Below are 25,680 nucleotides of genomic sequence, written 5' to 3'. Positions count from 1 at the left end.
TCAGGATCATTCTGTCACTGGAGCTCTTGCAGTTTTAACCCACTTATTGTCCTGGTAATTCTCTTGGTGTTAAAGTTTTCACTTGGGAATAGAGGACTAAGCCACTGGACCATCTCTTTCATCTAGACTGCAGAACAATTGTCATTTAATCCTCAGTGGTTTCATCACTAAGCCCACAGACCTGTGCATCTCTACTGGCCATTAGTGGCATCCATGGAGAAATATCTTTCTTTCAAGCTACCACTCAGCCCCCACAGTCGTCTGGACAGCATAGCTCGTGTTTCTCAGATCACAGCTGCCTCAGACACCACCTTGGACAGGAGTCTTCCAAACCACAATGGGGGAAGCAGCATAAATCACTCCACTTCTGAAATTAGGCAACCACTTGTCCCTTCCAAACTCACAAAGTCCCAACCAAGGGGCTTCTGTGGAGTCAGAGCTACAGTAGATCATTTTCCCTACCCCCAGCCATAATCCATGGATGCAGGCTCCCTTTATATAGTTAAACAGATGGGGGAGCATGATGGCCCTCATACTTCCCAGAATTTTGTTTAATGGGTAAACACTTCCATTAAAAACTTATTTATATCAACAGAAATAACCAGTTGAACAGTGGAAATCTTAATTTGTTCAAGGCTACAGCATTTTCAAATGATTTACATGACATCTAACAACTGAACATCAGCACACAATCTTTTTTTATTTTGGCTCCCCCTTTAAAACACAAACACACACACACACACACCAAAAATAAACAAAAAAACCCTGGATCTTTTCCTTGCCCATTAAATCCATAGTTATAGCAAGGTGGATAGTTTTCATACACATTCCAACTTGCAATCCCATTTCCATGGAAACTCAGGAAGATATGAATTTCATGAGTTCTCTTGTGTCATTTACAATATAATGCCCTTATGAAGGATTTAAATGATAAGAATAAAATAGGCTTAAAATAGGATATTTCACTTTAGAAGCTATTTTTTGTAGCTGGATGAGCAGGTAAATAATTGGCATAAAAGAAAAAAATTTTTTACTGCAACCTTTATTTTGAAAATAAGAATTGCCGTAAATACATAGATAATATGTAGTTTATAAGTAATCCAAAATCATTCTCACACCTACATATTTTTAGCACTGCCACTTAGTTAAATCATTTAATACAGTTTATAAAGTTGTTCTGAACATGAGTTCATTGCCTGCTTAGATTATTAAGTTATTTTACATAAAATATCTGCACTGACTCCAGAATCTAAGGCCCTGATCCTGCAACATATATCACATGGAATCCGCAGTTTCTTTCATGCAGTACATTTTGCAGGACTGGGGCCTAACATATTTATTGGCTTGTTAAAAGCAAGTCAAATGCATACAGAATTTGAAGTTGTATTGTAAGTACCTAAATATTATTTTTGGAAGGTGAGACTAGGTAAAGAGAATGCTCATTCAAACATAGCCATCTAATATCTAAACTAGTATTTAATAGTTGAAAAGCTACACCACTGAATTGCCTCTCATGTAACAGTTGCACTAATTCCAATATGAAATTGCAATGTGCATACATTTACCATGGTAACTATACCTGCAGAAGTTGGTGGGAATCACAACAGCATATCCAACACATGTTCCTCCCAAGCAGTTCCCTAGTTCATGGAAAAGCCCATGAGCCATTGACTCCAGAGGTAAAACAATCAGAAACACACTCATGAAGATCCCATTCTTTGGCTAAAAAGAAAATAGATATATTTATGTCTGATGATATCCACTTGCAAATTAAATGAAAAAAGTTATGTTCAAATTTCAGTTATGATTTTCTTTAAAACTTACCTCAGTGATTTGTGAAAATTATTTGAGAAAATCTAATTTGGTGCTGAAACATGAGGTGCAAATTATTATATGCTACAGACAGCCAAAGATGAACCTAATTACACAGTGTAGCATTCTAAAAACAGACTTTGGGCCAATTTCATTGGTAGCATAAGCAGGAGCAACTCCACAGAAATAAATGCATTTGTACCACTTAGGCGAGCACTGATTTTGGCCCTAAAGCCCTGATCCTGCAAATACTTAGATACATGCTTAGCTTTAAGTTCTTGGCTAGTGCCACTGACTTCCATGGGGCTAATCATGTGTGTTAAGTTAAGCATGCGTATAAGTGCTTGCAGGAATTGGGGCCTAGGTAAACACGATGGAGAATATTAGATACCAAATATTAGATGACAGTATACTGTATCATGCAGTAGGAATATAAAATTCAACTATTATTTTTCTTCTTCTTTGCTTTAATCCCATCAAATGGGGTCTGCTCCAAAAGTCCTCTCCCTCCAAAGTGTTCTGTTCAATGCCATATCCTTTATCACAGTGGTTCTCAAATTTGTGTACTGGAGACCCCTTTCACATAGCAAGCCGCTGAGTGCGACCCCCACTTATAAATTTAAAACACTTTTTAATATATTTAACACCATTATAAATGCTGGAGGCAAAAGCAGGGTTTGGGGTGGAGGCTGAGAGCTCGCGACCTCCCCCCGCCCCCCGTAATAACCTTACGATCCCCTGAGGGGCCTCGACCTCCAGTTTGAGAACCCCTGCTCTATCACAACACATGCTAACACATCTTCCTTTATGACGTCCCACTACTTCTTCCTGGGTCAGCCTATCTATCTTTTTCCTTCAATCTTGATCTGTTGGACTCTTTTACTTGCATAGTTGTCTGCACTGTGCTTAATGTGCCCAACCCATAAAATTCAACTATTCATCAGCCTAGTTCATTGATATTTTAAAAGCTCCTTTGGTATTAATATCTCAGTATCATAGTCTACAATACAATTGTACTAAACAGAAGATTTATGGGTACTTTCAAAGCACTTTACTTGAAAATGATAATTATTTATCAGATGCAGAAAAGCAATATCTGGCCCTTAAAACTGACTGGAATCCTATAGCACCCACACTACAGATCTCCAGAAGGTGGTTTTATGCCTTTTAGGGGCTGAGTGCAGCCCCTGCACATATTACTTCAATAATGTTCATTATTTTTAAATATATTTGTTCCCATATTCATCAGAAACTCCACCTTGACATTTCAAAAGTTAAGCAACAGCCATTAACATGAATAAATCAACACTGATTCCTGAAAATTGAGGTTTCTGAGATAAAGAAATCTCTGCATGTTTTATGTAATTGTTTTAATATGATGTAGACTGAGTTTAACAAGGTATTAAGGGCTTCTGCACAGTGAGTCAGCATGCAATACAGAGCCATTATAAGCAATTTGAAATCTATCATTAATTTTAGGTATGTCAGTGAAGTGAGAAGCTTTTCAGCTGTGGCCTTCTACTATCAGGTAGCCAAAATGCACATGTGAAATGCCCCTTAAGTGTATATGGGTATATGACACAAAATTATTTGGTATAAGGGTATATGACACAAAATTATTCACTTCCCACTGTGTAATGCTGTAATACTAGTTATTTAATAACTGACCAGGATATTCCATTACTAACTAATCTTTCAAGTAATCAGTTGGGACCCTGATCTTTCAGCTTAACAAATATTTCAGATAATGCTACGCATAGTTTGGAAGATAAGGTTTTAAGACAGTTATTTGTAACGAAACACCGATTAGGCCTGTTCTCCATTTATGCAATCTCCTTGGATCTGTCTAAGCCAGAACTGTCTTTCAGAACTGCACTTATGCTGAATTTATTTTTTTTAAATAATTTGTTATTTTTGTATTATTTAAAACTTAACATTTTAAAAATTATTTTTGGCTTACGGTAAACACTCTTTCTTCCAAAAGGCAACATCTGGTGGTGAAAATTCAGTATCTACCAGACCATAATGTACCAATTGTATTTTATGTGGATTTCTATTAAAGCAATTCAGTACAGGCTGAATATTGGGGACATTTTTTTTTTTTAAACACTTCCCTCCTCACTTCTTCAAAACACCAAAAACTCACGCACTATTGTAGTGTTTTGGGAGGCAGTGATCCAACGGAGAATCTACAATTTACCATGCTGCTTCCCAGGCTTACATAGGAATTATTAGTTATTATTTGTATTACTATGGACCTAAGAGCCTGGTCAAGAACCAGGACCTAATCGTACTAGGTGCTGTACAAACACAAAACAAAAAGATGATCCTTGCTGTATTGGATCAGGCAAGTGATCCAGTCTGTCCTGTATCCTGTTTAGCCAGTACCTGATACTTCAGAGGAAAGGGTAAGAAACCCTTAGGGAACTATTATGAAACAACTTGACTACAGGGGAACTTTCTTCCTCACCCCCATCTGTCGTGGTCAGTTTATGCTCTGACGCACAAAGGTATATATTATCCCCTTAAAAAGATATATGTAAGATACCTATTATAATGTAATCAAGGATATTCTCATTATCCATTTAAATGTCTAATCCTCTTCTGAATTCTATGTGCTGTGTAAAAGCACTGAGATCTATGGATGAAAAGTTTCACATAAGTGCTAAGTGGTATTATTACTACTAATCTCTTTGTTTCAATGATGTTCTATGGCAATAACTTCCACAGGTTAATTATACTTGGTGTAAAAAAGTATTTCCTTTTCTCAGTTTTACAGCCTTGTTTTTTTATTATGAGAAGGGGTGAATGTGGCCACTTGAGTTATCTTTTCTAAATTAATCATTATTTTGTAAGCCCATATCATGTCCTCTCTTATTCATCTCCTCTTGAAATTTAACAATCCCAGTCTTTTCACTCTGTCTCTAAATGGAAGCTTTTCCACGCCTCTGACCATTTTCATCACTCATCACTGAACCCCTTTTGTTTCTGCTATACCATTGGGTTTCAGTATGTTGATTTATACTATGCATTATAACAAAGTCAGTAGTATTTTCCTTTCCATTCCTTAACCATCCTAACGTTTGCCATTCCAATCCCAGCTGCAGCAAGCAGAGATATTTCACTGAACTGTACAACTTGCCAGTTCTTCCTAGAAGCAATCACTTAAGGTATCATAAAATTGCTTCTCTAAACCTTACAGCATGTGACATTTGACTAGTATACATGCAAGTTGCAACAGTCACTCATTATTACTGGCTTATTAGATTTGGGTTATTCCTTTGATTTCCCTCAACACTATACACTCCAAGCTGATCAAAGGCCCGATAACCCTACTGGTATGCTATTTGGAATTTGTATCCTTAAAAATTATACTGTGAATTTTTTCTCTCACTAGAATTTATGGATTATTTCTGGTACAGTGCCACTCCCTAATCTCTATGATCTGATGGCATTTTAATATGTATGTATGTGATAATTTGAAAGAACATAAAATAACATCTGATTAGCTTAATAATGACAGTAAAAATCTTAGACAGGAACACCTTCAATAACATGCAGCTGGAGTGTGTCATTGCATCACTAAATTCAAAAGACTTCATGATTGTGGCGCCCAGAAGAACAGATGGCATACACATATAAGTGGAGCCAGAAACGATTTATGTTCTTTCATCTGCTCTACCCATTTTCACTGTTTGGAGTGTAGTGGCACAAAGTCTTGCAGCCTGACCCCTCAGTACATCTGTGACCTTGAAGTGCCCATTTCCTTTTAAGTAGAGTAACTCCTCACTTAATGCTGTAGTTATGTTCCTGAAAAAATGTGACTAAGTGAAACGATGTTAAGCAAATCCAATTTCCCCATAAGAATGAATGTAAATGGGGGGGTTAGGTTCCAAGGAAATTTTTTTTTTGCCATACAGTACAGTACTATAGTTGGGAGGTGTCCCCGCCTTATCCCACACAGGCACAGTCCACTGGCACTGGAAACAATGAGGCAGGCCAGGAGGCTGAAGGTGCTGTAGGCTAGGAGAAGTGCATTACGCAGCAGCAGCGGCTGCTTCCCCTACTCTGCAAGCACCAGGGGCAGAGGGCTGAACCCTCGGTCCGCCCACGCCACTCCCCCCCCCCCCAACCCGCCTCTTCTTTCCCCCCTTCTCCCCTTTACTCCACATGCTGCGTCCTGGCTCCTCCCCCCTCCTTCCCCTGCCTCCTGCTCACGGCAATCAGCTGGCGTGCGAAGTTCAGGGGGCAGGAGAGAGGGGGGAGGAGCGGGGACTCGGCGCGCAGGCTCCCCCTCCCTCCGGCAATCAGCTGGTGTGCGGCGTTCGGGAGGCAGGGGAGGGAGGGGGAGCCTGCGCGCCGAGTCCTCGCTCCTCCCCCCTCCCTCCTGAACGCTGCAAGCCAGCTGATTGCCGCGGGCGGGGGGAGGAGGAGGAGGAGGAAGGTGCTGATCTGCGGCATCTGCCAGCATGTGGGAGACGCTGTGTGGGGGGCATAGGGGAGCTGATAGGGGGCTGCCAGCTATTGACAAAGCAGGCAGCCAAACGACATTTTAGCGAAGCGTTGCACAACTTTAAATGGAGCATGTTCTGTAATTGAGCAGGGATGTAAGATCGAAACAACGTTAAGTGAGAGGACTTTAAGTGGGGAGTTACTATAACTACTCTGGAAGCAAACAGAGTGCAGAGGGACCGGCTGAGACTACTGAAATCAATGGACATTTTCTCTTGTTGCTTTTCTTTTTTATGTTGATAGTCTCTCCCAAACATTTAGGATGCATATAATTTTTGTGTGCTCATTTCAAGCAATGTGCGAACTGGGTAAAAATTGCCACTTGCTTTTCTCCTGAGTAACTGTTGATATGTTAGACAATAAGACATTTGTGATGTTTCTTAATAACATGATCTTTCTACTTTAAAATATTCTAAATCTTTTCAGGTGACATTGTTAATGATAAGCAAGGGATATACCTTTGTTAACAGCAAATGTCATTTTACATACAGGGTTGATATTTATTGATGGGACATTCTAGTTCTAAGGGAGCAAGTAATTATTGAAAGTGCCAGAGGAGTAATCAGAACATTACTCTACACCAGAGTATTAGCAGGAAAAGGTTGATAAAGATAACAGGAAGAAAGAAGAGAGTTTGAAAGTATTAACTGATGGAAATAAGTTAAACAGAAAGTATGTCACAAAGAACTAGGGTGACAATATTTCCCTATGCTGAATACGGGACACCTGATAAAATTACTCATATTCAAGTTCAATGGCAATCAGAACTATGCAGTACAAACGTTCAAATTAACATCAAATTGACTGAGTCCCTATTAAAAAGAAATACTGCGTAGTTGGATTCTATTTATTTACCTTCTTATCTTTAAGGCTTTAGGGTTCATATGAGGAGATGTGACACACACATTCTCGTACACACTCTCTTACACCTCTCTCACACAGGAGGGGTGACTAACCAACCCAACTCTTCCTGCCAGGCACTCTCTACCCTACATGCCTGGCTGGGCCCCCGGATGGACCCACCTCTCTTGGTACCCCATTTTACTGAGGCAACATGTGGTGGGGCATGCAGTGTCACGTGTCCCCCCTCCCCAGGTTCCACCAGCTTTGCACACCCATCCCCATCGTCGGCCACTGGACCCCCCACTCACTACTGGTGGGCGGGAAGTTGGTGAGCAGGGAACTGGCCAGCAGCAGGTCCCGCCAGTACTGATATGGGGGAGACAGAAAATATGGGACAATTTGCCCATTTTTTAAAAAAAGTCGGGACACCTGCAGGAAGGCTTAAATATGGGATTGTCCCTTTAAAAACAGGACATCTGATCACCCCAAAAAAACTATACACAGAACTACCATTTAAGGAAAAGAAATGCATGGATAGATTAAAGAAATAACACACCACACAACATGTAACAACACTGGGGACTAAGACATATGAGCCAAATTCTGCCCTCAGTTACACCCATGCAACCCAGAAGCTAGATTCTGACCCTATATGCCTGCAAAAGAAAAGACAGAGCTTGACACTATTGAAACCAGAAACTGCTGTGGACCCATGACACAGGAAGAAAGTTAAGGAATTAGAAGATGGTCACAAACAAAGAGAGGGTGACAGATAACACCCTTCAAATATTTGTAGATAGTTAACTCCAAGGAGGGAAATTATATACTGTGGTACATGGGGGTCTAGGCAGAAGATACAGGACAAAATTAAGAAAGGGAAAATTTAGGCTGAATATCAAGAAAAACATCTTTTAGTCTAAAGGAAATAGACAAATACTTTTGTCTAATATTAAAAACATGGCAATTTAGTTCTGCCTTTTAGTTGCCAATCATTTCCCTTTTTGTTTCTAAGGCACCAGGGCTAATTATAGCTCCCATGTGGTTAGAGTAATAGACGGTAGAGATGGGATAGTGAGAAATTAAGAGAGACTGAGTGGATAGGTTACAAAAGAAATAGTGAGATAGAGCACATGAGTCAAGTCAGGAAGGAGAGTGACACAGAGAATGAGAAAGAGAAAGGACAGGTGATGGGGTGAAAGGGTAAAAGAATAGGAAGGAGAGGCAGAGAGACTGGATTTCCGAGTGAGTGCATGGAATAAGAGTTTGGCAAAATGTGTGTGGGGGAGGGAGATCAGAATGCAAGGGGAAAAGAGGGCAAGAAATATGAGGGAATGGAAAGAAATAAGGAACCAATGACTGAAAAAGCCAGAGGGAAAGCTATACTAAAATACATAATAGGAAGAAAGTGAAGTTGACAGTTTAATGCAAAATACCTATAAATACTTGTATAGACTAGCTTTGCAAACTCAACAACTTAGTCCAACAGAGTAATGTGTTTTGAAGGATAAGTAAAATATCACAATATTTTCATGCCAAGCTTTCATGACAGTTTTGCAAGGCTGGTAGAACGAATGAATGAATGAATGCATGTGTACGCACACACACAGTACAACCTTGCTAATTCACACTAGCGAGTAGAAGATATACTGCAAATTACTGAATTTTGTAAATTAATAAATACTTAAACAAGAATAATATATCACCAGCAAAGAGTCTGAATTGCTGGATCAGGTGTAAGTGGTGTGTTTATACAGGTGTACTTTTGCAGCTTTTAATTACTCTGAAAATGTGTAAACCTCAAAAACTACAGAAATCACTGGAAACTACTGCAATAAGTGATATTTTATCGTACCTTGCTGTAACACAAATTAGCGAACAGAAGCACATATTTGACCTCTTGGGGACAGTTCATGCTGATCTATCAAGAAACATTCACACTACCAAGGTAGAAATATTTCTAGTAGGTGATGCATGCATTTATAATCTTAGACTAATTTACTGGTTACTTTAATTTCTCCTGATAATTTCTCCTTGCTCCGATTCATGACTAGAATTAATTATTCTAAAAGGATTTTCTAAAAGGGAAAATTATTACTTGATTCAAATACCTTTCCCTTTGATACTGCAGTTATTCCTTTCTTCCCCAACTGAATAGACAAGTATACATTTCTTCTACCAGATACAAGTGATGTGCATCTGATTAATTGATCCATACTGAAATAAATACCCTCCAATTTCTACTAACTTAACTGAAAATAAATACAAAGATCTTAAGAGAAATAGGCCTGTTTGGTTCTCAAGAACTTTCGCAAGCACAAATTATTATGAGGATAAAAGTGTAAAGCAGGTCTCTTCTGAATTACAAGTATCTGAAAATGTGCAACTGCAGATGCAAATGTGTTGTAATTATTTTCAAGAATAAATACAACATAGATAGCTATCTCAGATTAACTTTAAACACAAACTGTTATAACACTCAAATGAAAAAAACAAGATGCTTTAAAGAAGCATCACATTTACCATGTAGTGCTCTTAAGATTTTAAGAAAGGTTAGGACAAAAGTTGTCTTAGCACTCTACGAAATACATAGATGGCTAGGTGGGAACAGAAAGAATTATTCAGCAGTGATGAATAACTTGTTTGATCATATAATAGTTTATAAAAATTCAAACTTTGGACTGGCCACCAACTTTGGTGCCTTGCATAATCCTCAATAGAAAAGTTACATGGGTCTCCAGTGTTTGAGCTGCTGGTGTTATTTATCTCTTCCTAAACACCATCTCATGTTTGTCAGTGCATTTGTTTCTCCTTTCTTCTTTAGTTGTCTTTTTAAATTGACACTTTTCCCATTCTCTATCTTTTTTAATCCCTTCCCAATCACTCTCCTCCGCCCTTTTTCTCTACAAAGTCTGCAGCTGTAGCTATATACAATGCTTTATGGAAGGAAGTGCTTCAGAGGAAAACTAACCAGGATTCTAGCCAGCTTCCCTCTGCAAACCACAAATGTGCTTGATACAGAGGAAAACTGATTCTCCGATAAAAAAAAATCAGCTTCCCTCTCCATCAAGCATTTCACATGAGTCAGCAGCAAGAGGTAATATAGGATCACAAGGTCCTTCTGAATGGATGGCAAAATGATTTTGAAAGTATTGCAGGGGCATTTCTGCAGACTGGACTTGCTATTCATAAGCTCTTTTGGGGTGGGACTGAAGACATATAAAAAACAACTGCCATTTTAAGACCACTTTAAAAAATATCTACCTTAAACCAGCTCCCAAATTGCTGTGGTACCAGTAACACTCAGCATGCCTCAGTTTGGGACCTGGCTAAATATTTCAGACAAAAGTACATTGGCTCAGCCTGCTAAGGAAAAAGGCATGTTCCTCCATTCAGGAAAGTCAAATGGGAAGAAAAGAACAAAACTGAAAAGTTTGTGGGTACTTTGTGGAAATAATTAGAAGATATATTTTATCTTCAAATATATTTGCACATGGGGCAGATGCAAGGGATATATTTGCAAAGTAGTTCGTAAGGATTTAGAAGTTTGTCCTCGACTGAGATTAATAAGAGTCATATGGTTAAATTCTTGAAAAATGTATACATAAATGTTATCTTTTATTGGTTTCATTAAAACTACCCCATATAAAAGATTTTCCCAGATCAGCACACCAACATATTTCAATTCATATTATAGGGCTACAGAAATGTGCGTGTTGTCTGCTGTGAAAATACTGGCAATATAGACAGTGGCTTTGTAAATTAAATAAATTCAGATTTTAAATTATTTTAATGTTTCTTCCAGCCTTGAATTAGTATCTCCTGTCAGTTTAATCATACCAGATTAGGTTGGTAGATTCAGTGGCCTCACTAAGCCACAGTCAGACAGAACAAAGTGCCAGAGTAAAAGAATCTGCTTCTGAAGCCATCAGTTTCACTTTAAAATTTGAATTGCTCAATTGTGTCTTGGCCCTAATACAGTATTAGTACGGCCCTACCAAATTCATGGTCCATTTTGATCAATTTCATAGCCAAAAGGTTTAAAATTGTTTACATGTTCCTAGCTGTTAGGCCAGGCCGGGCTGGGAAGAGACAGGACTTCCTCTTCCCCTGTATGGCCCCTGCGGGGAGATCAGACCCAACTCTGGGTACCTCTCCCGGGGGCAGGAAGCTGTGCAGCCTTCAATGCTGGCTGATTTCCCACTGACCCCGCCCCGAGCAGCCATGCAGGGGAAGAGGATGTCCTGTCCCTCTTCAGCCCAGCCTGGACTAGCAGCTAGGAGCCCCTGGCTGGGGCACTCCCAGCAGCACGGAGGAGATCAGACCCACCTCTGGAACCTCCTACGGCTGCAGGAAGCTCCGTGATTGCTGCCTTCAGAGCCCAGCTCTGAAGGCAGTGCAGCCACAGAGCTTCCAGCAGCTGGGAGAGGAACCCGGAAGTGGGTCTCATCTCCCCCTACATGGTCGTTCTCAGGGGAAGAGGAAGTCCTGTCCCATCCCAGCCCAGTGGACTAGCAGCTGGACTCAGTGAATGGGAGGAGCCCACAGCTGGGGTACCCCCAGCCCTGCTCCTTCCCTCCAATAGCCAGATTTCACAGGGGAGGTCTAATTTCATGGTCCATGAAGGATTTTCAGGGCCGTCAATTTAGCAGGGCCCTAAGTATTGGATATCATAAATGTTAGAAAACAGTTCTTTATAATATCAGAGGAGTGAAAGAGATAAATATATTATAATTTACCTGCCAAGTTACTGCACCCAAAACTGCAGTTGCAAGGAGACTGAAAAATACTAGTTGCTCTGAAATTAAACAGAAATGACGCATTCCTTTAGAAGCCATGACTCGGTCAAGGCTATTATTTTCTGCCCTGTGGGTATAATAGACTTTGTGACAGTCATTTAATTTTGTATGAAACCCCCAAAGAGTTATAAAAAAAATAATGTGGCAGATCATCCAGAAAATTCCAAAAATAGAAAAACCAGGTATAACGAAGTACCAGAGACCCAAGTCACCTAATTTAAATGCTGCTAGAATGAAAAAAATAAATTCAATTACTCCAACAGAGATGACTGAAAGCCTTCTGCAAATTCTACCACGGTACAAGTAGGGCTTCCATCGTTCAGTAACTGAAAGTCCGCTGAAGTAGACATCAAGAAGAGGGTCTGAAATCAGGCAACTAAAGAAACAGGCCAAGGCAAATGGGTTTGTGGGAATGTTCAGGGAAGGAAAAAACAATAAAGATGCCAGAGCTCCAAAAATTGCCAAATTTGGAATTGCCAAGAAAGACTTCATCCGCAAGTCAATAATCAGCATGGCCAAAGCCACAACCAACAAGATGATACTCATGGATTTTTCAACCAGCATAGTTGTGCTGGCAATTGCAAATCCAACCAGCTCCAGAAATTCAACTGTTGTCAGCAGAGTTGGTCGGTGATGGACACAGCCGCAAATCCTCTCCACCAAAGCACACAATATCCTTATAACTATGGAGGTAAGGAGTAAGTATTTGGTTGTTTCTTCTTTCACGTCACTTTTAAAAGAGGAATTATCAAGAAAACAGAGGAGGCCAAGCAAGAATCCAAACCAAAGATTGGAGAGACTCAAACTTGCTGCTTCCATTGAAAAATAATAATAAAGTATGCTGGCAATTCCAAGAACAAAAAGTCCCAGAATAAATATTACCAGTATTAGTGCATCTGCAGACTTCTCCCACCTGACATAAAGGCCCAGACATATAGCAACCAATATGTTGATCCTGGCTAAATAGCCAAGGTATCGGACCGATGAATGCATGTTCACTTCTCTATTTGCTTCTTCCAGTCTTGTCATTGCTGCATAGAGACAGTGACTAACACAGTAACGCAGTGATCTACACATGTAAATAAGCAATTAGGGGGTTTTACCCACTCTACAGAAAGTAACTGTTTGGCTTTCATCCAAGAAATGCAGTGCAGCGATAACCTCCTGCAATGTCATGTCATCAGTAACATTCCTGGATTATAGAAGTCCTGAAAGAAGAATGAATAGAAATGTCAGTGCTAAATTACAAACTTTAAACTTATTTACTAACATATTAGATCAAAGAGTTTACAATCTAAATTAAAAATATACAATAAATATCAACTATATACAATGTGTAGGTTTTTTTAAGTATATGTTCTATAATTGGTGGATCATTGAAAGTTATTCAAAACCAATATGAAGTGAAATTCTCATAAGTCTCATCTCATAAAAACTACTCTATAATTTGAATAAAATAACGAGGAATGTTACGTTAGCTAATCAAACCCTAATTGACAATACAATCTTTCCATGAATCACCTACACATTTCAGAATATTCCTGTGACATTTCTGTTAAATTCTAACATGTTAATGGACAGCTTCTTAATCTTCTTATTCCAGTAAAATATTAAAAATACAATTTTATGAAACCTGCTAAATCCCTAACCCAGATCTGTTGTTTCCAGTATGATCACTCCACATTATTTCAGGTAACAAAACTAAATTCCTAATTTTTTGTTACATCTTTTTAGTATCCTTTGCAATATTTATGTATATAGGTACTTAATAGGTTTACTTGATTACTGAAGTATCTGGACGCTTCACAAACATTAGTAAGTTTATCCCCACAACACTCTGTGAGACAGGGAAGTATCATTATCCCTATTACACAGATGGAGAATTGAGGCACAGTGAAATTAATTGACTTGCTCAATGTCGCAGCCAGGAACAAACTCCAGATCTCCGGAGCATGAGCCCGAGCCCGAGCCCAAGCCCAAGCCCAGGGCCTTAATCACAAAACCATCCTTTTAACCCCTAAATTCCCTGAGAAAAGACCAACAACCACCAAATGTCTTTCAAACTGATTGAGTTCACAAAAATCAAAGTTCTACTTATCTGCCACCTTGAAATGAAAAATTTCACCAGAATAAAGATTGTTATATTTAGAATCTGCTATTTCACCACTTTATAAACCAATGCATTATTGACCCAATGTCCAATATAATTTTGTCAAATCTTGTTGGGGAACAGGAATTCGATATTTTAATGAGACATTTTGTGACAGAAACTTGTAAATATTTTTGGAATATACAGATTCTCAAAACTGAACAATGCTCCAGGTAGTCTGGACATCCTGTATCTGGCAGAGACCAGTACTATTCTATAGTGAAAATTTCTTCCTGACCTCAAGTGACAATCTACTTGTGCCTTGAAACAAGAGTATTGGTGTAACATTTTTAATTTTGAATCCTAGCTAGCTTAGGTAATAATATTATCTACAGTACATATCAATTATATTTTAATACAACTATTAAAATACAGCTATTTATTTCAATATCTATTAATTTAATCATATTTTGAGTAAAAATGTATTTCTTTGTATTTTAAAACTGTCTTATTTTTGCTGCATTTATTTGTATTAAAAGGATATTATGGAGGTTCCATAGTTAAAGCTGAATTCCATTGTGCATTGTTGAGGCTGAATCGATGCTATATATGAAAATAGGTATTCTTTCCAAATTTACTGCACTTGCTCTGTGAGAATGAATTTTCTGAGAACTTACAAGCAAATTGATTAGTTTATGAGTTATAATTAATTATTTTATTGTACTGTCAAGAACCATAGTGCCACTATAAAATAAGTATCAGACAAGAGACAACAGGTGGATACAGACAGACTGGGGAGCAAAAAAAAACCACAATATTGATCCGTGTGATAGACAGTGGTCTCAGTGTAAGATGCTCAACAGCTGTCATGGTGTTTTGTTTTGTTTTTTTAAATAGGCATCATGGCAAAGGAGATTAATATTAAAAACTAGGTCCTTTGAGAAAGCCAACATCTGTCAGTCCTTTGTTGCAAATGATCTTAATAGAACAGACTCTTCCAATTTCCCATACAGTTAAAACTCGCAGAAAACTTGCATATAGGCTGCATATGAATAAATTATGTCTAATTAAGTACAGCCAGTAAGTGCTGCACTCAAGAAATTCCGGAACACAAGTATTGGAATTGCTACCCAAAACAAGAAGTGTCCCAGAATGTTCTGGCAGGACTCAAGCACTGAATTGTTATGACTATGTAAGTAATAAGCAGGAAAAGCCCAACAGATAAGTTAACTCTCATGTGGGACTTCAGAGACATCAGCGGTAATTAAACCAATCCGCACCCTTCCTCTATAGCTAATTAGCAACAATTCAAGAGTACTTAGTGGTAGGGGGAAGACTGGACATGTACCAAGAGTGCTTACTGGTATATGACTGGTCGAATTGCCACTACTCTTTAAAGGTTCCGTGGCTGCATGCTAGTTTGGGCATCAGGACTTGAATGGCTCTCCTGATCAACTAGGCAGCATTACCAGAAGAAATGTGGCAGTAGCATAAGAGGGAGCCCTTCAAAACCAAATTAGGCCTTTTCTAGGCAATGCTTTTAAGGTGTCTTGCTGGAAAGTTTGACCTACGCTTCTTACTAGGTTTAACACAACCAGTTTAGCACACATTAAATCAAGTATGCATTGTCTACACTAGACTTCTAGAACATTTTAGTTAGAATACATACTAACAACCAACAGTTAGTTTGTGCCAGGGCTTAGCAGTTCATAGACCTGGCACTCTGGGCTCGCTGCATCAGTTATGAACATGGATCGGCAACCTTTGGCACACGGCTCGCTAGGGTAAGCATCCTGGCGGGCCGGGACGGTTTGTTTACCTGCTGTGTCCGCAGGTTCGGCTGATCACAGCTCCCACTGGCCGGGGTTCACCACTCCAGGCCAATGGGGGAGACGGGAAGCGGCGGCCAGCACAACCCTTGGCCTGCGCCGCTTCCAGCAGCCCCCATTGCCCTGGGATGGCGAACTGCGGCCAGTGGGAGCTGCGATCGGCTGAACCTGCAGACGCGGAAGGTAAACAAACCGGCCCGGCCCGCCAGGGTGCTTACCCTGGCGAGCCACGTGCCAAAGATTGCTGATCCCTGAGTTATGAATGTAAAACAATTGCTTGAGCCCTGGCACCCCTTTCAATAAAAATTAAACACCGCTAACAACATACCTATAACACCGCCATTATACAAAGTTTTAGTTAATCTGGTAAATACTCCTGTGTGAATACTCTTCTATTGATTTACTAATGAAAATTAAACCAACATAATCAAGGTTTAAATAAAATTAAGAGTCTGTTTAGGATTTTGCATGGGTTTAAAAGCGCACCTTTAAACTGGTGTATTGTGTGTTGACTAGATTTTAGTCAGACATGGATGGATCAAAGACTTGATAAAAGTATGTCTGAACAATACAGTACATTAACTTCCCACTTAACTTCCTCTCGCTTAATGTTGTTTCGATTTTACGTCCCTGCTCAATTACAGAACATGCTCCATTTAAAGTTGTGCAATGCTTCGCTATAACGTCGTTTGGCTTCCTCCTTTGTCCACAGCTGGCAGCCCCCTAATCAGCTCCCCAACACCCCCCCCCCCCAACAGCGCCTCCCGCCCACCGGCAGACCCCGCAGCTCAGCGCTTTATCCCTCCTCCCCCCCATCTCCTGCCCACGGCAATCAGCTGGCTTGCGGTGTTCAGGAGGCAGGTGAGGGAGGGGGAGCCTGCGCGCCGGGTCCTCGCTCCTCCCCCCTGAACGCAACAAGCCAGCTGATTGCCGAGGGCAGGAGGAAGGGGGGAGGAGTGAAGACATGGCACACCTCTCCCCTCCCTCCCCTGCCTGCACCAATCAGCTGGCTTGCGGTGTTCAGGAGGCAGGTGAGGGAGGGGGAGCGAGGACATGGTGTGCGGAATAAAGGGGGGGGGGGGAGAAGAGGCGGGTTAAGGGTGGAGGCTTGGGGGAAGGGGTGGCGTGGGCGGGCCGAGGGTTGAGCCCCTCATCCCTGGTGCTTGCAGAGATGGGGAAGCTGCCGCTGCACAAAGTGCTTCTCCTACCCTACAGCATCTTCAGCCTCCTGGCCTGCCTCATTGTCTCCAGTGCCTGTGGGCTGTGCCTGTGTGGGATAAGGTGAGGACACCTCCCAACTATAGTACTGTACTGTACGGCAAAAAAAATTCCCTGGAACCTAATCCCCCCTACTTACATTCATTCTTATGGGGAAATTGGATTGACTTAACGTCGTTTCACTTAAAGTCGCATTTTTCAGGAACATAACTACAACGTTAAGTGAGGAGTTACTGTATATTGAAGAACAACAGAGTGCAAGCATATCCTTCCTGGTATCCCTGAATAGCCACCAGGAGAATCTGTATGGTAATGACTAGTATCTTCAGGGAGGGAGACAGGCACCTTAGAAGTGGGCTTTTCCCCCAGACAGCTGCCTCCGGCTCAGGAGTCGGGGTTAAGTGGTTCGCAACAGCTTGTCATACTGACGTGTCTCTCAGTTGTCAGCGGGGTTGTTTTTCTAACTTGGGCTTCACATGAGGCAGACAAGCCAAAGGGATCATCTGGCACTAGGTGTCACAGCCCCTTTTAACGGACACACCTGCGCGGGCAGCTCTCTGGCGCCTGCTGCTGAGGCGAACGCGGTGCTCCGTGGCTCGCTCCCGTGCTGCGTTCACACGGTGACAGCAGCAACGTCAAACCGAAAGGAAAACACGTCAGACAGGCCCAGGCCTCGCCTACCCTGGGAACAAACTTCCCCTAAAGTTTCCCGCCGTCGCTCGCCCAGGCTCAGCTCCATGGGCGAGAGCCCGCCACAGGCAAGGCGCCCACGGCCGCTGGCGTTTTAGCTGCGGTGTCACCCAGCGCTGCTCGGAACAGGGGTAACCAGTAACCCCGCGCCCCGGCCTCTCCCTAGCCCGCCGGCTCCCCCGGCCCCGCCCCGCGCCTCTCCCTAGCCCGCCGGCTCCCCCGGCCCCGCCCCGCGCCCCGGCCTCCTCCTCGCCAGCTCCGCACCACCCGGGCCAGCAGCAGGAGCCCCGTGGGGCGGCTTAGCTCCCCACTTCCCCGGACTCACCCTGCGCCGACTCCCCGGGAAGTTCTCCACCCCCACCAGAACCGCAGCGCGCCGCCGCCGCCATGTTAGCGCTCTGAGGCTACGGGGCGCGCGAGGGTTCAAACGGCGCAGTACGGTGGGGGCTAGAGGACCAGCAACAACTGGAAGGCGCGAGGGCGGCCCGAGAGGAGGAGGGCGGGTCCCGGCCGTTTCTCGGTGGGAGGGCGCCCCGGCCCCCAGTGGGCGCAGCAGCCTCCCCGCCGCCCGCATGAGGGGTTGGGGTCACCCCAGCCCCGCTCATTAGGACGGGAAGGGGGGTGCGGCACGCTAGTGTCAGGGAGCGAGAAATCCCATCTCCCTCGCGCTGCGGGGGCCGGGCAGGGCCCTAGCACGCGGGCTGGCGGGGTGAGCAGTGACCCCGAGCGCCAGTGGCGCCACCTCCCAGCCTGGGATACGGGTGGAACTGCTCGTGCAGCCCCCACTCACTGCTATGCCGTGTATTAATACTTTATTTTGTAAATCTCCCCCCTCTTTTTCTTTTAGGTATTTTACTACAGTCCTGTTAAGCATACAGCCCAGTCCCCCTTTACTCTGCCCACTAAAGCCTGGAGACAAGTGCAGCCCTGCCTTCAACGAGTAGAATAACATTTACTAGAAAGATGCATAACACCATACTACTACCTGAAGAGATGGATGTAGCTGGAAAGCTTCTCTCTCACCCACAGAAGTTGGTCCAATAAAACATATTACCTCACCCACCTTGTCTCTGTAATACCCTAGGACAGGGTGGGCAAACTTTTTGGCCTGAGGGCTACATCTAGGTATGGAAATTGTATAGTAGGCCATGAATGCTTAAGAAATTGGGGGTTGGGGTGCAGGAGGGCTCCAGCTTGGGGTGGGGCTGAGGAGTTGGGGTGGAGGATGCTCTGGGCTGGGACCAAGGGGTTTGGAGGGCAAGAGGGGGATCAAGGATGGGGTAGGGGGTTGGGACGCAGGAGGAGTTCAGGGGACAGGATCTAGGCAGTGCTTACCTCAAACAGCTCCCAGAAACAGCATGTCCCCAACTCTGGCTCCTATGCAGAGGCATGGCCAGGCAGCTCTGCCCTGTGTGCAGGCACTTCCTCTGCAACTGCTGTTGGCTGTGGTTCCCAGCCAATGGGAGCTGAAGGGGTGGTGGTTGGGGTGGGGGCAGAGTGTGGACCCCCCTGGCTGCTCCTACGTGTAGGAGCCGGAGTGGGGACTTGCCATTGCTTCTGGGAGCCATCTGCAATGGGGCAAGACCCCACCCCTGCTCTGTGGCTAGAGCAGGGCAAGCCCCAGACCCTGCTTCCCGCTGAGAGCTCAAGGGCTGACTTAAAATATCAGGAGGACCAGATTTGGCCCACCTCTGTCCTATTTAGGCTGAAGCTTATTTGCGTTGTATATCACTAGTTACAAAATAGTATATCAAGTTTTGAGCAAAGGAATACTGTTTTCTTTTTAAACTTCCATATAGCTTACATAGCCATGATTTCTCAATTCCATAAGGAATTTATGCAGTGGAAAGAAAGTGCATGGATCTTTAATACCTGGAGAGTGTAGGCAATAACTATGCCCTTTGAACAGAAAGCTGGTGTTTGAGGTTGTATTGAAAAAGGTGACTCTTAACAGTGGGAATGTGTAGAAGAAAGACTAGACTATTGGTAACCATTCCCACTAATAGCTAAAACTGGCAGAGCAGTTAAAAGAGTTCTCTGCTGAGTGCAAATCAGTTCCTAATAGAGATCTTGAGAGAAAGGACCTCCCTCTCCTTATTTTTGGCTCAGCTCCAGAAATACCCTTGAAATTTTTGGATAAGACAGAAACTGATTACTGCTTAAGTGACTGAAATCTCTAAAAATTACTAGCTCGTCAAGAAATAAATCTCTTGCAACCTCTCCCTCTAGTATGTTACACTAGCAGACTATCATTCACAAGTAAAACAAACAAACCGAAGAAAGAAAATTGACCAGACTATTTAGATCAGGGGTTCTCAAACTGGGGGTTGAGACCCCTCAGGGGGTCATGAGGTTTTACATTGTGGGGTCATGAGCTGTCAGCCTCCACCCCAAACCTCGCTTTACCTCCAGCGTTTATATATACCATTATAAATAAGTGTTTTTCATTTACAAGGGGGGGGGGGTCACATTCAGAGGCTTGGTATGTGAAAGGGGTCACCAGTACAATAGTTTGAGAACCACTGATTTAGATACATACTTTGGAGTGATTTGATCTCCAGAACTTAAAACAAGTTGTGTACGAGGCCCCTATAATAAAGAGCTATTCTGCTGATTCATGCAGATAAGACCCACGAGGTCTGTTTAACAGTTGCAACTGGAGATTTATTTGAAAAGGTTTAAGTCCCTCTTTCAGATAGGGAGAAAAGCATGGAAAGTTTCTTGCAGGGAGTAACATTAAGAGCTGCCAAAGAACATTTGCTGCTGTTTAATAGTGAAGGAAAACCCAGTTACAGGTTAGCAGGGTGGGAATAGCATTTGCTTTCATATGGATTCTTAAATGACATCACTAGAAGTTGGTTTGTACTTCAGCTATGTATTATGCTTGGATAAAGCAGTATTAGCAGCTCTCATAATTCTTCCTTCTAAACTTCAAAAAAAATCAAAAACCCAACAATGCATCCAATGCTTACAGTTTATTCCCTTCCAGTGGATTATGGGAGCCTATTTCCAAGTGGGTATGAGAAAGGAGATGTACAGTCAAAACATTTTCTATGCACCTTTTAGCTTGAGAATTGCTAAAACTCCACAGAAAAATAAACTCAAGTGGAGTCCATTGTATTAACTGAGATAAGACTCATTAGATTTCTCCTAAAATGGCCTTGGAATCCTGCATTTTCAATCTTCTGTGTCTACATTCTGCTTTCTTCACTGTCATTCTTTCCCTTCTGCACTGTTAGCTGCAGTAGAAAACATCTCAGCAGTGCCTCTGTGATTGATAATGGCTGAGAGGAAACACCTATTGTGGGTGCTGCAAGGTTGTGCTCTGTAAAAGGGGCACAGTGGTGGAGGAAAGCAGAATGTGTTCTGGTCTACAGTGAGGAACAGATTGGAAGGGAGAAACCAAGGGGAGGTATGTAGCAGACAGGAAGGCAAAGGAAGTGAATTATGTTTGTTTCTGTTAACTATGAAACAAAATTATAAAAAAAATTAGAGGTACCAAATTTTGCATTTTAGTTACTATTTCTTGCTTTATAAAATATTGTTACTCAATACTCCTCTCCAAAGTGTTTTATAAGTAATTATAACAATTTTGTGGTAATGTACACTAATGACAATCTAAATATAAACAGCTTGCAAGAAAAGACAACAGTTCCACTGAAACAAAACACTTTACAAAAGGCTTTTAATTTTTTTTTTTTAATACATGTGCTTTGTTCACAAAAGTAGTGAAATAAAGACAACATAAATGCAAACAAATTTTGTGGTATGCCTGTTTCCCTCTCCCTGACACCTGGAGTATGGGGATCTTCTTTCACCATATTGTGTCCAGTCATAATTTTAAGGAGTTTCAAAACCTAGAGACATTCTTCTTCTAGAAATACAGTTTTGGAGGTTCAAGAAGACCATGACATCTCTCTCTTGTCTTGGGAGGCCTGAGTAGCAAGAAGTCACTTTTCCTCACACCAGCCCAAACCCTCCATTTCTGGAAAGCATTTAAAGGTATTTAGTTTGGGCAGCAAAAAACCACAGCTTCTATAATAATCTGGGGTCCTTGATTCACAACCACAATGTCACCAAGCTGTCAGGTAGGCTGAATTCAAACATTCAATGTTTAAAACTATTTCTGTTGAGTATACCTTGGTCTGAATTCCAAACCATCCCCATCTGAATGAATGGTAAATGGAGTGTAATTTACATTAACCAGTACAAATACATTTATGCTAGGTGGTAATAAATTTTGTATAGTTTTTTGTTTGTTTGTTTCTTAAAAGGAGTACCAATTAAAATAGCTCATGCACACTTTGGAGTATAAGCAGAATCAGTAATTTCTGTAAACAACTGAGAATTTATAGCACCAACATTTAGCTTTAACATAACCACTGACTCCAGCAGTGCTCAACTGAGAAGAATGCAGTCTTGATTCCAAGCATCTTAGTTTAGCAAAAGTGAATTTTTAAGCATTACATGTGAACATCAAGCTGTATTTAACTTAATTCAAAATACATGGTGGATTTCATTTAGATCAGTGGCTTTCTGTTAAATTTTTAATGTTCTCTTAATTTAGCATGAGTTCTAATTTAACACTTCCATCTAGTTTTAAAATGTTTACATTTTTAAATATAATTCTTGTTTTGTTTATAAATAAACTGTGCCATTCATTGTTAACTAGAGCAATCAAGTTTGGATGATAGGGAATTCTTTTAATCTGTGATGTGCAAGATGTACAAAAAGCTTATGTTGAAGAATAAAGCAACTTAATACAGTTTGTGAAATTTTTAGTGTAAGTAGGACCAATTGCCAAGAAAATATAGAATACAAAGAAAAAGCAATCAAGAAGTTGGAAATTGTGAAACGTCAGTGCAAAACTTCCATGGAAGTGTTTTAAAAACAAAACAAAAAATAACCACCTAAAAATTCACACTAGAAATGGCAATTGGTAATTTCTGACTGATGAATACAAGATTAATTTTATATGGCCTAAAGATATTTATCATTTGTGAAACTACATTTATAACACTGGATAAAATTTTTCAAGCCTACTCTAAAGTTAGGGTCTTAAAACCCACACTTTGGATCCTAATTCAAGCTACTTCTAGTTAGGTAGAAGAATTTAAGACTAACTTCAGGTACCCAGGTTTGACATTTTTGGGAATTCTTTTTAAATGGAGAGCAAAAGTATTTAAAAAACCCCCACAAAAAACAAGCACCATTGTTTCTACATCAGTACAGAAATTTGTCTGCAGAAGGATATAGGTTTACTATACACATTTGAACAAAATATTTCAGAATGTGTACAGATCAGCTTTTGTCTGTGTCAAACTATAGAGCAATTCTTAGAGTGTCCAGCCAAATGCCTTATCTAGAATGGGGCCCAAATCTTGCAAACACTTAAGGGTGCCCTTAACTTCACTTATGAGAGTGGTCAGTGAGGTTACTCACTCACATGTATGTACATCCTTAAATGTGTAGAATTGGGTCCTAGTATTTACAGAATTGGCCTACTAGAGTTACCGTGAGGAAATTCTGAAATTAAGATCTACAGTTATAAAAGAATACTTAATCTTAGCATTTTTTCCCCACCCACAAGTATTTTGCTCTAAAACTGTATGCAAAATAGGATTTCAGGAGAATACAGAAAACTATCCAATGTGGGCAATACTGATATGTTAGTGCTACTATAATCATAAAATTGCAAACACTTTCCAGCTTTGAAGTAAAAAAAAGGTATCTAAACCTATCGAACTATATCATTTGTCAGGGCTAGTCTCTCATCAACACACATCTAACTTCCGTTATGCCAGTGAGGTTTTACATGTGTATACAGATGGGAGAGTATGCCCCAATACAGTATTTTGTGATTACCTCAATTAACTGAAATAGAAAGATCAACAAGATCTTTAAGTTTCTTCAGCCCAATCTTACCCAGAATGAAACCGCTTTCTGCAACACAGAACAAGCTTTGTTCAAATAAAAAAAAAAAAAAAAAGGACAAAATTTAACCACCAAACAGCTTACTCCAAGCTTATTTGCACATTTACTATCAAAGTGCAAATTACTTCTCAGAAATCCACCAACTCCAGTCTCATAAGCTCAACTGTATTAAGAATTAAAAATATTGAAACAAGACATTTAGCAAAATTAAGTAGAATTCACACTTCACAGCACTGAAGAAAAGAATGGTACCTTTCTGAAAAGTCCTAAAGAAAGTAACAGCAATTTATGCTATGACATGAGTCATTTTGCATAAAATGTGTATTCTTCACTTTTTGTACAAGAATAAATTTTAAAATTCAGAAGTAGAAAAAAATAGCAAACTCTGTAAACCTTTGCATTTTCTCTATGCAAACCATTTTTATGTAACGAGCCCATGTTAGTATAGCAAAATTTGTTACGCAATAAAGTAGTTTGGACTTAAAGGGCATTTTAACTATTACATTAACTTGAAAGTAATATAGGATCTTCTAGCTCATAGAATGGGACTGAGCTAGCCTGGCTTTCTCCAGAGTCTGAATCATAAGGGGCATCAGGAAGCTCCATGAAGCTGTAAGCTAGCTGTTCATCTTCAATATCTGATCGGACGTAGCAGGAAGTGTTAGAATATTCCTCATCTTCTACACTGTTGAAATCCTGTGGAATATACAGCATCCCTGGGTAGTTCCTGCTAACTAAATCACTTTTAGTTTTCAGGGAGATTTTCCTAAATGCCATCAGGTGCATGTGAGAAAACTTTGAATACTTGAAACGTTTAAAGCCCAGGGATTCTATGGCAATTTTCCAGCTTTTCATCATCATAGCATGGCGATTCTGGTGGGAGGAGTCAGGAGTGATTATAAGCAACAAGCCATTCAGCACCAGAAGTTCATGGGCCTTCTTGCAGCATATCCATCGTTGATAAGGTGATGGAAAGTAAGAAAGGAGAAGTGAGAAAACCACGACATGGAAGAGTTCTCCAGGTAGAGAATCAATGGGATTTTTCAGCTGTTTAAGAAAGGCATCTATAGCATCTTGCGCAAGCTGGAGAGGTTGCTGAATTTGAAGGTTTAAAAAGTCACATTTGTATACACTCTGGTGAGAGAAAAATATTAAAACAGATTAAGATTACGCTCAGTAACAAACATTATGCAAACGCATGTGATGTTTATGAAAAGGCTCCTAGATATTCAGCAGCCTTTTAAATCGGTCTCTTGCTACTAAATTGTGCTGTAGAATTTAAAGCTTAAAAAAAAAAAAAAAGGTAAGAGTGCCAGCTATCATAGTTGCATAGAAAGCCTTCAAAATGTGAATTAATGCATTGAAACCCAATAGCTCAGAAATGGGAACTACCCATTTTAATCTCAATTGATGTCATCTCTGAAACCATAAATTGCAGATTAAAGTGTCTCACAACTATTTCACTGCTGATAATTTTGGTAGAAACACTCAGATAATGTACTCATTCCACATTGTCGTCTTGCATCTCCAAATGTTCAAATCCACAAATGTCTCATACTCAGTTGCCAAAATCCTCTCTTTCTCCCAGAGTAGCTGCATATTGTCATGCAAAAACTGTGGCATATTAGGCAAAATGTGGGACAGTATAAAATGAGCAATACAATCCTAAAAACAATGCTGGGGCAGCTCCTGTATGGGTTTATACTTTTCATTTTTACACTTAAGCACCCATTAAAAAAAATTAATGAAGACAAACATTCCAGTTGTCTAAAGAATCCAGGAAACTCGGAATAACTTTAGTCCAAATTGCTGCGGAGTACAACCCTATGGTAATTCAGTACACACAGAGAATCAAGCTATTTCCTCTAAACACTGAATGCGGTAAAAAAATAATTTAGATGTTAAAATGTTGTTCAATGTAACATATGCCAATTTATGACACTTTGAATAAGTCTAT

The 25,680-nt window shown here is 40.9% G+C and overlaps 2 protein-coding genes and 1 long non-coding RNA gene across 11 annotated transcripts in view; 1 reads left to right on the top strand and 2 right to left on the bottom strand.

Moving 5' to 3' along the window:
- TMEM168 (transmembrane protein 168) overlaps nucleotides 1-19,219 on the bottom strand; it is a 28,746-nt gene extending 9,527 nt beyond the window's left edge. The window contains exons 1-3 of one of the 7 annotated variants that reach the window (XM_065556524.1): nucleotides 19,125-19,219; nucleotides 11,904-13,171; nucleotides 1,580-1,722 (exon numbers count right to left, since the gene is read on the bottom strand). In XM_065556524.1, the coding sequence (XP_065412596.1) occupies nucleotides 1,580-1,722; nucleotides 11,904-13,040 (1,280 nt within the window). In that variant the 5' untranslated portion in view covers nucleotides 13,041-13,171; nucleotides 19,125-19,219. Of the gene's footprint in view, nucleotides 1-1,579; nucleotides 1,723-11,903; nucleotides 13,172-17,444; nucleotides 17,782-18,114; nucleotides 18,426-19,124 lie in introns of those variants that run through there. The other 6 variants (XM_005310619.4, XM_042844098.2, XM_065556514.1 and 3 more) reach the window with 6 other exon arrangements.
- On the top strand, nucleotides 17,782-22,280 carry LOC135973432 (uncharacterized). Its single transcript, XR_010590264.1, has 2 exons — nucleotides 17,782-17,920; nucleotides 18,637-22,280. It is a non-coding gene; the product is annotated as an uncharacterized LOC135973432 (long non-coding RNA).
- Nucleotides 21,458-25,680, bottom strand: part of BMT2 (base methyltransferase of 25S rRNA 2 homolog) — a 59,767-nt gene continuing 55,544 nt past the window's right edge. For all 3 annotated transcript variants that reach the window (XM_065556535.1, XM_065556532.1, XM_065556542.1), the window contains one exon: nucleotides 21,458-24,857. In XM_065556535.1, the coding sequence (XP_065412607.1) occupies nucleotides 24,228-24,857 (630 nt within the window). In that variant the 3' untranslated portion in view covers nucleotides 21,458-24,227. The remainder of the gene's footprint in view (nucleotides 24,858-25,680) is intronic.

Source organism: Chrysemys picta, chromosome 1 (genome assembly GCF_011386835.1).
Source record: "Chrysemys picta bellii isolate R12L10 chromosome 1, ASM1138683v2, whole genome shotgun sequence".
Taxonomy (NCBI): domain Eukaryota; kingdom Metazoa; phylum Chordata; order Testudines; family Emydidae; genus Chrysemys; species Chrysemys picta.
The sequence above is the reverse complement of the archived record's forward strand: the minus strand, read 5'-3'. Positions and strand labels throughout refer to the sequence as shown.